This window comes from Notolepis coatsorum (genome assembly GCF_963971535.1).
Source record: "Notolepis coatsorum genome assembly, chromosome: 7".
In the NCBI taxonomy this organism is placed as follows: Eukaryota; Metazoa; Chordata; class Actinopteri; order Aulopiformes; family Paralepididae; genus Notolepis; species Notolepis coatsorum.
The window spans coordinates 149444138-149457593 of record NC_140171.1 but is presented as its reverse complement, the minus strand read 5'-3'; the positions used below and the strand labels follow the sequence as shown (position 1 = coordinate 149457593).

Here is a 13456-nt window from a genome sequence, read left to right as displayed (position 1 = left end):
CACTCCACGAAACGATCCTCCTAACCAACGCCCGCAGCGCGAACGACGGCTCCCTCAGTACTTAGAGGCTTACGCTGTCAGTCAACAACCTAGTCTTCTACTAACAGTAAACGCGGTAAAACTAGAAAGTAAAAGTATGTCTAACCCCAACGCCCAGACTACCCCGACCATAGAGGCCCCTACGGGCTCTAATGTAACTGACCAAGTTCACGGTGGGGACCAGTGGGAACCAGACATGACTTCACACCCCGCCAGTACTGAAGAAGTAGTCCCCGATGAGTCCCGGGAGGAATACAACGCTACCGAGAGAGAACTCGGCACGGAAGAAGACGGGGAGAGCACCGTGGAGATAGAGCTCCAAGGCTCCGCAAGGAGTACCCCGAGGGAAGGCTCCCCTATACAACCGCCTTCTCCCAGCGAGGCAGAGAGGACCCTACAGCAGGCCTTCCTCATCAGCCTGAACGCCGCTGCTGAACGCGACCGACTGCAGATCCAGCAGCGAAGCGAACACGAGCAGATACGTCTAGAAATAAGACGCATTCAGATGGAAGAGAATGTGGCCCGAGAACGAGCCGGTGCTCAACGGGACGCAGCGCGCGACAGACAGCAGTCGCAACTAATAGAACAGCTGATCAGACGGACAACACCCTCTCCCTCCGCCAGAGGCTCCAGGAACTCGTCTAGACACACCTCCAGGGCGGCATCCCCTAGCCGAGTAAACAACCCTGAACTTGACCAACAGACGAGGTCTATACCCCCCACAGACCACCTCCCCCCACCGGTCCAAGCGAGACCTAGCAACCGGGAAGGAGCAGCATATCCTGTGGAGAGGCTAAACCAGAGACTACAAGCACTGGATGACCTAACTGAAGACGAAGAGGAAGAGGAGGAGAACCACGCCCGAAGACAGCACAGTACTCTACCGGACCAGGAGGTCCGGTACAGCCCAGGCTATACTCCCGCGGAGCTGCGCTACAGACCCCCGACTCTATACACGGGTGAGCACGACGCACGACCCGCACCGAGGAACAGCACCTGGACAAGCGGGCCATGGTACACTGCCGGTACCAGCCCATACCAAGGAGCGGGAGGAGACTCGCCTAGGAGGCCTCTCCCCCAACGCTCGCCGATGTATCCACAGTCAGCGTCATACATTGGCACGCCTATGGTACCCGACTTCACCCAAGAGAACCGGGCCCAGTATACAGAACTCCGCATGTGTCTGGAGACCATGTTGGTGGATGTATTGGATGAACGCCACAAATACGCCATCCTACTGAAGCACTTAAAGGTGCCCCGCGCACATAATATAGCGCTCGCCTACGCGACTTCCACCACCCCATACACAGCAGCGCTGGTAGCACTGGACCAGAGGTATGGGCGCATATGGGATTACGTGATCCAGGAGATCCGACACATCGACCGCTTACCCCCAGCAATAGACAATCGAGCACTGGACGACCTGTCCATCAGAGTGCAGTCCCTGGTAGGGATGTTGGGAGCGCAAAGAGAGAAGGGGAGGCATGAACTTTACGCCAACTCAAATGTGGAAAGGATTCTGGAGAAGCTGCCGCCCGCTCGTCAGGAGCGCTTTAGGCGGCAGAGGGACCACAGAGACCCGAATGGCCCCGAACCGAACCTCCTCGATCTAGCAGACTTCCTGGCGAGAGAAGTCAGCAGCCTACGGCTAGATACATTCGGACGGAGCACCCCCTGGCTCCAGAGAAGGAACCAGACGACTAAATGATGGAAGAAGATCGGTGACTGTGATGCACCAATCGGAGTCAGTACCGAGCAGCAGGAGCCACAGTACCCCCTCCAGAACGGAGAAGTGGAAGATAGTGTGCCCCTACTGTGAGAAAGAACACTGGCTAGCGCAATGTGACTCCTTCCCCAAGCTGAACGCGGAGGAAGCAGGTCAATGGATAAAGTCCAACAAGCGCTGTTTTCGCTGTGCGCGCTCACACATGGCAGCCGAATGCCGCTTAAAGAAAAGGTGCACCAAGTGCGATGGAGCCCATCTGGACATACTTCACGACAGTAACAGACGGCGCCCTTCACCTGCACCATCCAGCCGCAAAGCGAGCGTCATGTACATCGATCCCGCCAGCAGCAGTGGAGCCCGAGTACTCCTAAAAGTAGTGCGTGTGACACTAAGCTACCAGAATAAAGTCCTGGACACTTACGCCGTCCTCGATGACGGGTCAGAGAAGACCCTGCTGCTCGCCTCCGCTGCGGCCCAGCTAGGGCTGCGGGGAAGCGAAACCCAAATGACAATTCGGACAATAAGACGAGATTTGAAGACGATAAAGGGCGAGAATGTCTCATTCTCTATCGCAGCAAGCGGCCAGCCGGAGCGACGGTACCAGATTACAGACGCTTTCACCAGCCAAGAAATAGGACTGTCGCGGTACACATACCCCGTCGCCAAGCTGATGGAGAAATATGCACATCTGCGCAAGTTACCGATCCCGCTCATAGACAATGCTATGCCGACCCTGTTGATAGGCTCCGACCATGCAGACCTCATTGTCCCGATAGACCGGGTTCATACCGGACCCCGAGGCTGTCCTGCAGCAGTCGAGACCCGTTTGGGATGGACTCTCCAAGGCCCGCTCGCCAAATCTCTCAACCGAAGTACAGCCACTAGATGTCTCCACTCCCGAGTCACAGAGGGAGAAACCGCACTCCTGCAACACGTAGAGCGGCTATGGACCTTGGAACAAATGCCCTTTAAGAACGGAAAGAAAGACATTCGCTCTAAAGATGACATTTACGCCATTCACCTCCTCGAGACAGGGACCAAGAGAGTCCCGGTCAACGGCGTGTTGAGATACGCCACGCCACTCCTGCGGCGAGAAGGAATGCCTACTTTCCACGCCAAGACAGACGCCACAGAACGGTACCTGCTGAACACGGAACGGCGCCTAGCCAAGAACCCCGCCCAAGAGAGTGTATACCGCGCTGAGATTGAGAAGCTCATCACAGCGGGACACGTCACAAAGATGGACATTAAAGAGGCTGACCAGACCACTGAATCGTGGTACGTGCCCCACCACAAGGTCCATCACAACGGTAAAGACCGCATAGTATTTAACTGCAGCTACCAGATCGGATCCCAAAATCTAAATAAAGAGTTACTGCCCGGTCCCACACTCGGCCCCTCCCTACTCGGCGTTCTACTCCGCTTCCGCCAGGAAAAGGTGGCCATCAGCGGGGACATTAAAGGAATGTTCCTGCAGGTGAGATTAGTAGAGGCGGACAAGCCCCTGTTACGGTTCCTATGGAGAGAGAAGCCAGGAGATGAGCACCCAGCCATCTACCAATGGGAAGTCCTCCCCTTCGGAACGACGTGCAGCCCCTGCTGTGCTACATTTGCACTACAGAAACATGTAGCAGAGGACCCAGCAGCGGACGAAGAGGTCCGACACAGCGTAAAGAACAGCTTCTACGTAGACAACAAAGCCTTTCAACCCAAGAAGAAGTCGAGGCTCTCCTGATTAAACTCCGCGCCTCATTGATCAAAGGCGGCTTTGATCTCAGGCAGTGGGCCAGCAGCGATCCGCAAGTACTGCGCAGCCTCTTCTCCGAGGACAAGGCAGCCAGCAGCGAGACCTGGATGGCTACAATCCCGGGAGAAGCCCAGGAGATGACCCTGGGATTGGTGTGGCGATTCAAAACAGATTCGCTTCACTACAGACACAAGCCCCTGACTACGGAGCAGGGAAGGCCGGCGGCGGCGCCGACCACCAGACGGAGTGTGTACACAACACTCGCCCGACAATATGACCCGCTAGGATGTATTCTACCGTACACCACCAGGGCAAAAATGATTGTACGAGCATTGTGGGACAAGGACCAGGGCTGGGACGACCCCATTCCCGCACACCTTGCATCCACCTGGAGAGAGTGGGAGATGGAGCTCCACTCACTCCCAGGCGTTAATATGCGCTGAAGCTACTTCCCACCCACGGTGAGGCCAGAGACATGTAAAATGGACTTACACGTATTCAGTGACGCCTCAGAGGTCGCATACGGATCAGTAGCCTACTTGCGGGCCCAAGACGAGGGGGGAGAGATCTACACAGCATTTGTCCTCGCCCGCTCGAGAATAGCCCCACGCAAGCAACAATCTATCCCACGTCTAGAGCTCTGCGCAGCCCTAGCCGGAGCGCACCTAGCCACGCTCATCCAACGTGAGCTCACCATACCGGTGTCTAGAACAATCCTGTGGTCAGATTCCACGACGGTACTCGCCTGGATCAAATCGGACTCATGCAAGTACAAAGTCTTCGTGGGAGTCAGAGTCACCGAGATTCAAGACTTAACCGAAGAGTTAACCGGAGAAACAGAGTGGCGCTACGTTGATACAAAACAGAACCCAGCTGACGTCATCACCCGGGGGATGCCCCTGGATGACCTCACCCGTCGCAATGTCTACAGTGACGGCCCCGCATTCCTAAGACTCCCGGAAGGACAGTGGCCCATGCCTATCCCGAGGGAAGCAAGTCCAGAGGAGGTGGAAAATAAGAAGTCTGTGTTCTGTGGATTGAGCACCGTAGCCTCCACCGACCCTAACATAGACGATTGCACGTCCATAGAGAGTGCACAACAAAGAACATTCCTGCGGTACCACCCGGAGTGCAAGTCCCCCGCTGATATGTCAGCAGCTAACTACGAGGAAGCAGAATTGCTTCTACTGCAGCGAGCCCAGAGAGACTCGTTCCCCGATGAATTGGCCTGTCTACAGGGAGGAAAGCCTGTCCCATCCGACAGCAGATTAATTCATCTGGCCCCCGAGAGCGACGCTCATACCCTCATCAGAGTGGGTGGTCGCCTACGCAGAGCCCCCAATCTACCGGATGACATTAAATACCCGATCGTATTGAACAGCCGACACAAGGTCACAGAGCTGATTATAAAGAAATACGATGAGGATGTACATCACGCAGGAGCAGAAAGAGTCTTCGCGGAAATCAGACGTCGTTACTGGATCCTACAAGGAAGAGAGGCGGTACGACGCTTCCAGCGAACATGTCTAGACTGCCGCAAGTGGCGCGCGCAGCCCAGCATACCAAGGATGGCTGACCTTCCTCCATGTCGCCCCCGAATCGGTGACAAGCCATTCCACTCAACGGGTATGGACTGCTTTGGCCCGCTGCACATAAAGAAAGGAAGAGGAACCGAGAAGCGGTGGGGTATTGTATTCAAATGCATGACCACCAGAGCGATACACATCGAGCTTCTCCCGACCATGAGCACAGACTCATTCCTTATGGCCTTCCGTAGATTCACATCACGGAAAGGAAGACCGTCTACCCTATTGTCCGATCATGGGACAAACTTCAAAGGCGGCGAAAGAGAGCTGAGAGAGAGCTTCCAAGCTATGGGCCCAGAACTTAAGACCCACCTCGCTCCAGCACAGGTTGATTTCCAATTCAACCCCCCAAACGCACCCCACTTCGGTGGCACTTGGGAACGAGAAGTGCGCTCCATAAAGACAGCCCTGTACGCAGTACTTGGGGCCCAGACTGTGGCGGAAGAAGTCCTAATGACAGTCCTCACGGAGATTGAGGGAGTACTTAACTCGAAGCCCCTCGGATATGTCTCCAGTGATGTGGCGGATATCGACCCAGTTACCCCCAACACACTCCTGATGGGGCGGCTAGATCCTGCATTACCCCAGACAATGTACCGGCCTGAAGAAGCGAACGGCCGACGAATGTGGAGGTACAGCCAAGTATTAGCCGACAAGTTTTGGAACAGTTTCCTACTGCACTACCTACCGTCTCTACAGACCCGCCAGAAGTGGGTAAAGGAGAGAGACAATTTGACAGAAGGAACAGTCGTCATGATTATTGATCAATCACTGCCCAGAGCTATGTGGCCGGCCGGCCGCGTAAGCAAAGTGATCACCGGTGCCGACGGCAAGGTCCGAGCAGCTGAAGTGCTCGTCCAGGGTCGCACTTACACCCGTCCCGTGGCGAGGCTCATAGAACTGCCTCGACTCCCAGACACAATCGATGATGACCATGACCCTACAACCCTATGACTTTGTGAAGTTGACTGACCCCTACAGCAAACCCTTATGTGTAAATAGACAACGCGATTAATCTGTCTCTGTTTAACTGATTAGGTCTGGGACCTATTCAGGGGGTGGCTGTTGTGAAGGGCCAGATTAAACCGAATATATATATTTATTTATATATATATATTTATTGTATTTGTATATTCTCTAATATTCCCTGATATCCCTTGTATATTCCTTGTACAATATGCATTGAATATCCATTCTAGCCTACTGAACATCCCATAATAGTCTCCATTCTACTATTGGTCGAGACCTTGGTGCCAGGCTGCCATACCCCTCAGACCCAGTTCAAACGTACCGCTCCACATGTACGAACAAGTCCTAGTTCCGCGTAGGAATCTGGCTACCGCACCACTAATGGGACTATTTGTTCATAGTGCGTATATATACTGCGCTACTAAAGTAGGACTTTCTTTTCAGTCCAGTTTCTTACCCTCCAATAGAGTCACAGACGTAAAGCCTCCCCGCGACGCCACGTGTGGGAGTAAGGCCAAGTTCGCCTACCATCGGTATTGAGACATCGTGTATATTAATATTTGAATAGTCATATTTGGCACTATATCGTCGAGTTGGACGTAGTCTATTAAGCTAATAATAGTCTGTTAATATATAGTGCTTCGTGCGGTGAGAATACTACCGTAGTCAGTACCCCATCGTTTCGGGCAGAGAACTGGCTGCTTACCCAGGGTGGTTGACCCCATGTGAAGCTGCACCCGAGGAGCCCCAGAGCCGATGAGCGAGTGGACCTGTATACCGGATTATTCTACCGACGACAGCCCGCCTTCCCAGGCACGGATTATGCTTTGTATACTTTGATTATTCCATGGATAAAGACCCCCGACACTGCCGTGTGTTGGAACCCCCCCCCCTGGAGAGGACGCAAGGTGAGGAGACGCTCTGCAAGACGAGGTCGCTTCACGTCTCTCCCCCGTGGACCGGAGAGAGCCGGCCCACAAAGAGTCCACCTGCTTTCATCTGTGGTCCAAGGATCGCCGGCGCATTGAACGGCACTACAGTGGGTTCACCTGGGATACCCTTGGCCGGACGAGGCAGCCGGATTCTACCCCCCCCCCCCTTCTACTCCTGTCGGCTTACAAGCGACCGGATTAACCCCCCCTTAGTGTATCTAGTATAATCATTAAAGTATCATTGCTGTTATTCCTTAACTATTCCAGGTCGTATATTTACCACCTGCGCCATCAGAGATTGGACATTCTCTATTGATATACCGACGAATACTCTTTGCCATAAAAGTGCATACTATTTCAATTCATAAATGTAATTAAGTGATTAAGTGCTTGCTCTACACACCATTGCTGTGTAGTAATAAACGCATACTTCGACTTCGTACATTTGTGTTGGATCCGTTTCATCTACGTGAGAGTGTTTATGATAATATATTTATGCCGTGTACTGGGTGGCCGAATATTAAGTACAAAGGTAGTGGTAGTAAGTATCATATCTAGTAATACAGTCAGGGAATTGTACCCCTCAGTTACAGTGACAATACATTTTAATCTAATAAAAAAATGTATCAGTCGCAAATGGCTTCCTCGTTACCAGTTGAATACGGGGGTCAGCACAGCACAGATGCAATGTTGAGCCTCTCGCTTCCGTTTTTCACACGGCCCTCGCCTTATAAGGAGCTGGCGGGGCGTGTCTGTATGCAAATGCAGGTGTACGAGAACGCGCTTCCAGTTTAAGAATGAGTGACATACTTCATTCAAGGAGTTCGCAGCTGCGATCATTTTGGCAACTTAACCTCTCCACGTGTCGATGACTCCGGGTGTAACTGTCGTGGGTTTATGGGGTTATTTACGAGGAAACTTGCGAGAATGTTGGTGCATGAGGTCCATTGTTACCCTATTTTTCTCTTCCAATATTATTTTTAGGGATGTTCGATATTGGCTTTTTTTTTACCGATAACCGGTATACCGATATTGTCCAACTCTTAATTTCCGATATCAACCGATACCGATATATACTGAATAATTTCAGGTAATTAACATTATTACATATCTCTTGTCGTGGAATTAACACAACATTATGCATACTTTTGACAATAAATAAAATAAGAATTTGTTCTTACTTGCATGCCTGGGTAAATAAAGGTTAAATAAATGTAAAAAAAAATAAAAACGTATTTTTTGAAAACCGATATTTTGCGATATTACATTTTAATGCCAATATCGGACATCCCTAATTATTTTCACCCTCCCTGGTTTGAAACGTAAAAACGTCTTTCCCCCCAGGCCTGTTACAACAGCCATAGTGCAGCGAGGCACTCTGAAGAAGGGCTGCATCCTGGTCGCAGGGAAGACTTGGGCCAAAGTGCGTATCCTGTTAGACGAAAACGACTGTGTCGTGAGCACAGCGACGGCGAGCTCCGCTGTGCAGATCGTGGGCTGGAGGGAGCTGCCCTCAGCGGGGGACGAGCTGCTGGAGGTGGAGTCAGAGGTGTGGTGATGATGATGTCGCTAACCCCCTGAGACAGCCTGTGATGTCATTAACCCCTGGAACAGCCACACAGTATTGGAACATTATGCCTACACATATCCGGACCTGTAACACGCTTGAACAATTAAAGGAAAAACTGTTAAAAACTGGCTCAAAGGGGCGGCTACGTGGCGTAGTGGGCAAGGCGCTCGCCACAAATGACGGAGACGCTGGGCTTGCCTGTTCGAGCCCAGCGCTCCACATTGCTTTCAGTTTAGCTGGTCGTTCATACTAATACACATTGGCCGTATTAGGGGGTGGGAAACTGATGGGTGGGGATCGGGCGTTGTGGACAGCGACTCCTACAGGTCGGTTGGTGCGCCTGCGCAGTAGAATCAGGAAGTGTCGGGGGCATCGTGAGCCTCCCACGCGGTACTCCTCGCCACTGAGAGATCGAGCTGCGCAGGTGAAAAGATGCGACTGCTGTTACCTCAAGTACCGGAGGGGACTTGTGCTATGTATGACTTAGTCCACATTGCAGCCGGCTTGTGGGAGGCAAGAAACAGCGTTCGTGACAGGGGAGGGTTGAATTGGATGATACGAAATTGGGATGGGAGAAAATATAGAAAATGGGAGAAAAAGTGGATAAAAAAAAAACTGGCTCAAAGAACACCAAAGCTGCACCCACAGCTAAATTCATTAACTGTGTGTGTATGCAATTCACCTTTATTCTGTTTTTATATGTGTACACAGTGCAACCGTTGTGATCAGAGGATCGAGAAAAGAGGGCGGGGCTTGAGATGGGGGAATTGTTTGATATTGTCTCGCAGAGGTGCTGTTTTAAGTGCGCGCCTTCAATTCTCTTTGTCATCCCGGCAGCAAAGAGCCAGGGAGGTGGTGGACTGGCGCTGTTACAAGGAAGAGCAGGACAGACAGAAGGAGGACCTGGACGCCATCGAGGCAAAGCAGCGGCAACACGATGAGAGCTACGTGGCCGGGCGGGAGGGCATGGCCCACCTCACCTGGAGGCAGCGGAAGGTCGCGACCTACCGGGCAAACAGACACAGCTTCGCCCTGCGGCCCAGCGAGAGCCGCGAGAGCCAGGAGCTGTCTTTACCGCTCATCGTCAAAGGTGGGTACCAATGAGCTGTCTTTACCGCTCATCGTCAAAGGTGGGTACCAATGAACTGTCTTTACCGCTCATCGTCAAAGGTGGGTACCAATGAGCTGTCTTTACCGCTCATCGTCAAAGGTGGGTACCAATGAGCTGTCTTTACCGCTCATCGTCAAAGGTGGGTACCAATGAGCTGTCTTTACCGCTCATCGTCAAAGGTGGGTACCAATGAGCTGTCTTTACCGCTCATCGCCAAAGGTGGGTACCAATGAGCTGTCTTTACCGCTCATCGTCAAAGGTGGGTACCAATGAGCTGTCTTTACCGCTCATCGTCAAAGGTGGGTACCAATGAGCTGTCTTTACCGCTCATCGTCAAAGGTGGGTACCAATGAGCTGTCTTTACCGCTCATCGTCAAAGGTGGGTACCAATGAGCTGTCTTTACCGCTCATCGCCAAAGGTGGGTACCAATGAACTGTCTTTACCGCTCATCGTCAAAGGTGGGTACCAATGAGCTGTCTTTACCGCTCATCGTCAAAGGTGGGTACCAATGAGCTGTCTTTACCGCTCATCGTCAAAGGTGGGTACCAATGAGCTGTCTTTACCGATCATCGTCAAAGGTGGGTACCAATGAGCTGTCTTTACCGCTCATTGTCAAAGGTGGGTACCAATGAGCTGTCTTTACCGCTCATCGTCAAAGGTGGGTACCAATGAGCTGTCTTTACCGCTCATCGTCAAAGGTGGGTACCAATGAGCTGTCTTTACCGCTCATCGTCAAAGGTGGGTACCAATGAGCTGTCTTTACCGCTCATCGTCAAAGGTGGGTACCAATGTCATTGATGTCACACATTCAGTGATTCATTCAGTCATAGTTAGCCACTCTGCCCCTAGTGGCGGCTCACAGGCATGACACTTTGTGTTCAATATTAGAGCCTGGAAGGTGCGATGGATACTTTGGCTGTTTCTCAATATCTGTTCTAGTCCGTGTCTCGCCTCCTGAACTGGTTGGATGTAATAGTTAATGACTCCAAGTCCCTGAGAATGTTCCCGGAGGTTAAAGGGGAATACCACCCATTTTAAGAATTCAGATATGTTCTTCCTGTGCTCCAGGACAGTTCAGTCAGTATGTTCTTCCTGTGCTCCAGGACAGTTCAGTTTGTATTTTCTTGTACCCCAGGACAGTTCAGTTGGTATCTTCCTGTGCCCCAGGACAGTTCAGTTAGTATGTTCTTCCTGTGCCCCAGGACAGTTCAGTCAGTATGTTCTTCCTGTGCCCCAGGACAGTATGTTCTTCCTGTGCCCCAGGACAGTTCAGTCAGTATGTTCTTCCTGTGCCCCAGGACAGTTCAGTCAGTATGTTCTTCCTGTGCCCCAGGACAGTTCAGTTAGTATGTTCTTCCTGTGTCTCAGGACAGTTCAGTTAGTATGTTCTTCCTGTGTCTCAGGACAGTTCAGTTAGTATGTTCTTCCTGTGCCCCAGGACAGTTCAGTCACCATGTACATTTACATTTAGATGATGTAAGTTGATAGAAGTTGTACACATTGTGAACAACAAGTCAACAGGACGGGTACATCTCTGGCAGCTAAGTAAGTGGCATTATTCGTCAAACAATGTGAGGAACATTGTGACGAGTATTTGTGAACACACACCTCAACTGAAATCAGAGAGAGAACCTTCCAAGTGACCCTCCAACAGGAGACCATATTCAGCCGTTCAGGGAAGCTGTGATTAAAATGTTACTAACTTGTAACATGTGCCCGTGCCCGAGGGGTGTTGCTGCTGCACTTTACAGACTTCCAAACCTGTGTGCAGATTGGTCTGTTTGGTGCCATGCATTTGATTGGTCTGTTTGGTGCCATGCATTTGATTGGTCTGTTTGGTGCCATGCATTTGATTGGTCTGTTTGGTGCCATGCATTTGATTGGTCTGTTTGGTGCCATTGGAAGTCTTCATGCATCCTGTGGACCTGTACTCTTCATAATACACAGTCCATAAAATATGACATGAAATAAATATCAACGTCAAGGAAAGATCAGATGAGGCGAGTTTCTTGGGATTATCTCAATAAATTAGTGATTGTTTCAAAGCGAATGTCTTTCAGATTCAGATTTATTTATTCACCATATTGTATATACAAATGAAACGTGATACGACATTTCAGTGGCATGACTTTTTTCACAAATAAGAATAACAAATAGTAATAAAGTGCAAAACAGGACAGAACAGTGAGACAACGGATAAGACAATAAAGTGCAGTGGTTGGGGACATGTATACAGTGCAGCACAAAGTTCAAGTCCAAAAGTCCAGCCCTAGCAGCTCGCCATAGAGGGGGGGGTGGAGCAGGGGGACACCTGACTCGTTTACCAGGCGAGCTGCTGAGGGGAAGAAACTGAGTCTATGGTGGGATTTAAGTGTCAAGGGTGTATATTTGTTTAAATTCTTTTGTTTTACTTTTCAAAAGCAATTGCATCGGATACCCAGTTGTGTTGTTCCAACATATTAGCAATGCATTTGGTGAGTTGACCTTTGACCTTGGCCACTAGGGGATGTCGACGGCTCCGTGGAGACTATCCTGAACATCCTGGACAGCTACGACTCCCAGGACCAGTGTCAGATGGAGGTGGTCCACTTCGGTATCGGAGACATCTCGGAGAAAGACGTCACCATGGCCGAGACCTTCTCAGGTGTGCCTCCCTAGTAAACTGCTCACTGCATTCCACTGGTCCAGGCTGCCAATGAATCCATTTTAACACATTGTCCGCCATGCATTGTACCCATCATTATACCCAGTCTGCCAGTGCTGTAACCCTATGGAGATGTTTACCTTCTTTGCAGGGCTATAACTTTTTAAATATTATAGCTATATTGACATTACTATGGCCCATTCAACATCGGGTATCTATCGTTCCGGATGTGGGAACGTTATATTTTTTCATTCATACATTGTTGTGTTAATACCGTCGAGAATATAAGTATGTTTTTAAGGTTTTCTGCAGTAATTCCTAAAACACTAGTTATAGGCCCTCACGCATATGAAAGATTATCGATTGGCGTTTCTCTCCTATACACGCTATATTAAAAAATTCAAATGTATATGATCGGTATACATTATGCTTCATCATGTGTGAAGGAAAGGGGGGGGGGGTCGTTTATAATTCCTTGATCATCAGTAGCGTCTTTTTTTTACTATGGGTTGATACGTTGATCAGATGGATTGCCGTGAAATGAATAAACAATCGGGCTGAAAATAACGTTAGTTCCCTCTTACTGTTCGCCAATGAGACTGGAGGAAAAATATTCCAATTATTTGACGTCGATCTGCTAGATCCATTTCCCGTTTGTATGACGCAATAAACGCCTAAATCATATTGATTATTGCGTTTCGAAAGCGATCCCAATGCACTCGAGTGTGTATCTAGATCCACGCTACAAGATATTACTGCCGGAGGAATTTCCTCGATGCACCGAGCGCCACTTCCGGTTTGGCTTGGAGTGTAACTTGCCCGACATCCACCAGGCGGCGGTATTAAAAAAAAAAAAAAAAACGAACTAACCTTACTGTCATGCACTTGTCCTAATAAACTAACCTACACTGTAGCACTCAACACTTTGATGAACATTGTTGCTCAGCTGATAGAGTTGTGCCCTTCCTGATGGCTTGTCGTACAGAACATGTAAGTCGCTTTGGATAAAAGCGTCAGCTAAATGACTAAATGTAAAATGTAAATGTTGCAATATCAGACAGGGTCCAGCTGCAGCAGCGCAGGGAAGCTGGATGAATTATGAATGCCATGGCGAAAAAATGAAATATTGAT

The 13456-nt window shown here is 50.2% G+C and overlaps 1 protein-coding gene across 2 annotated transcripts in view; it reads left to right on the top strand.

The window, feature by feature from the left end:
- Positions 1 to 13456, top strand: part of mtif2 (mitochondrial translational initiation factor 2) — a 47119-nt gene that overhangs the window by 24791 nt on the left and 8872 nt on the right. For both annotated transcript variants that reach the window (XM_084318524.1, XM_084318523.1), the window contains exons 9-11: positions 8344 to 8548; positions 9407 to 9659; positions 12185 to 12325. In XM_084318524.1, coding sequence (XP_084174650.1) covers positions 8344 to 8548; positions 9407 to 9659; positions 12185 to 12325 — 599 coding nt within the window. The remainder of the gene's footprint in view (positions 1 to 8343; positions 8549 to 9406; positions 9660 to 12184; positions 12326 to 13456) is intronic.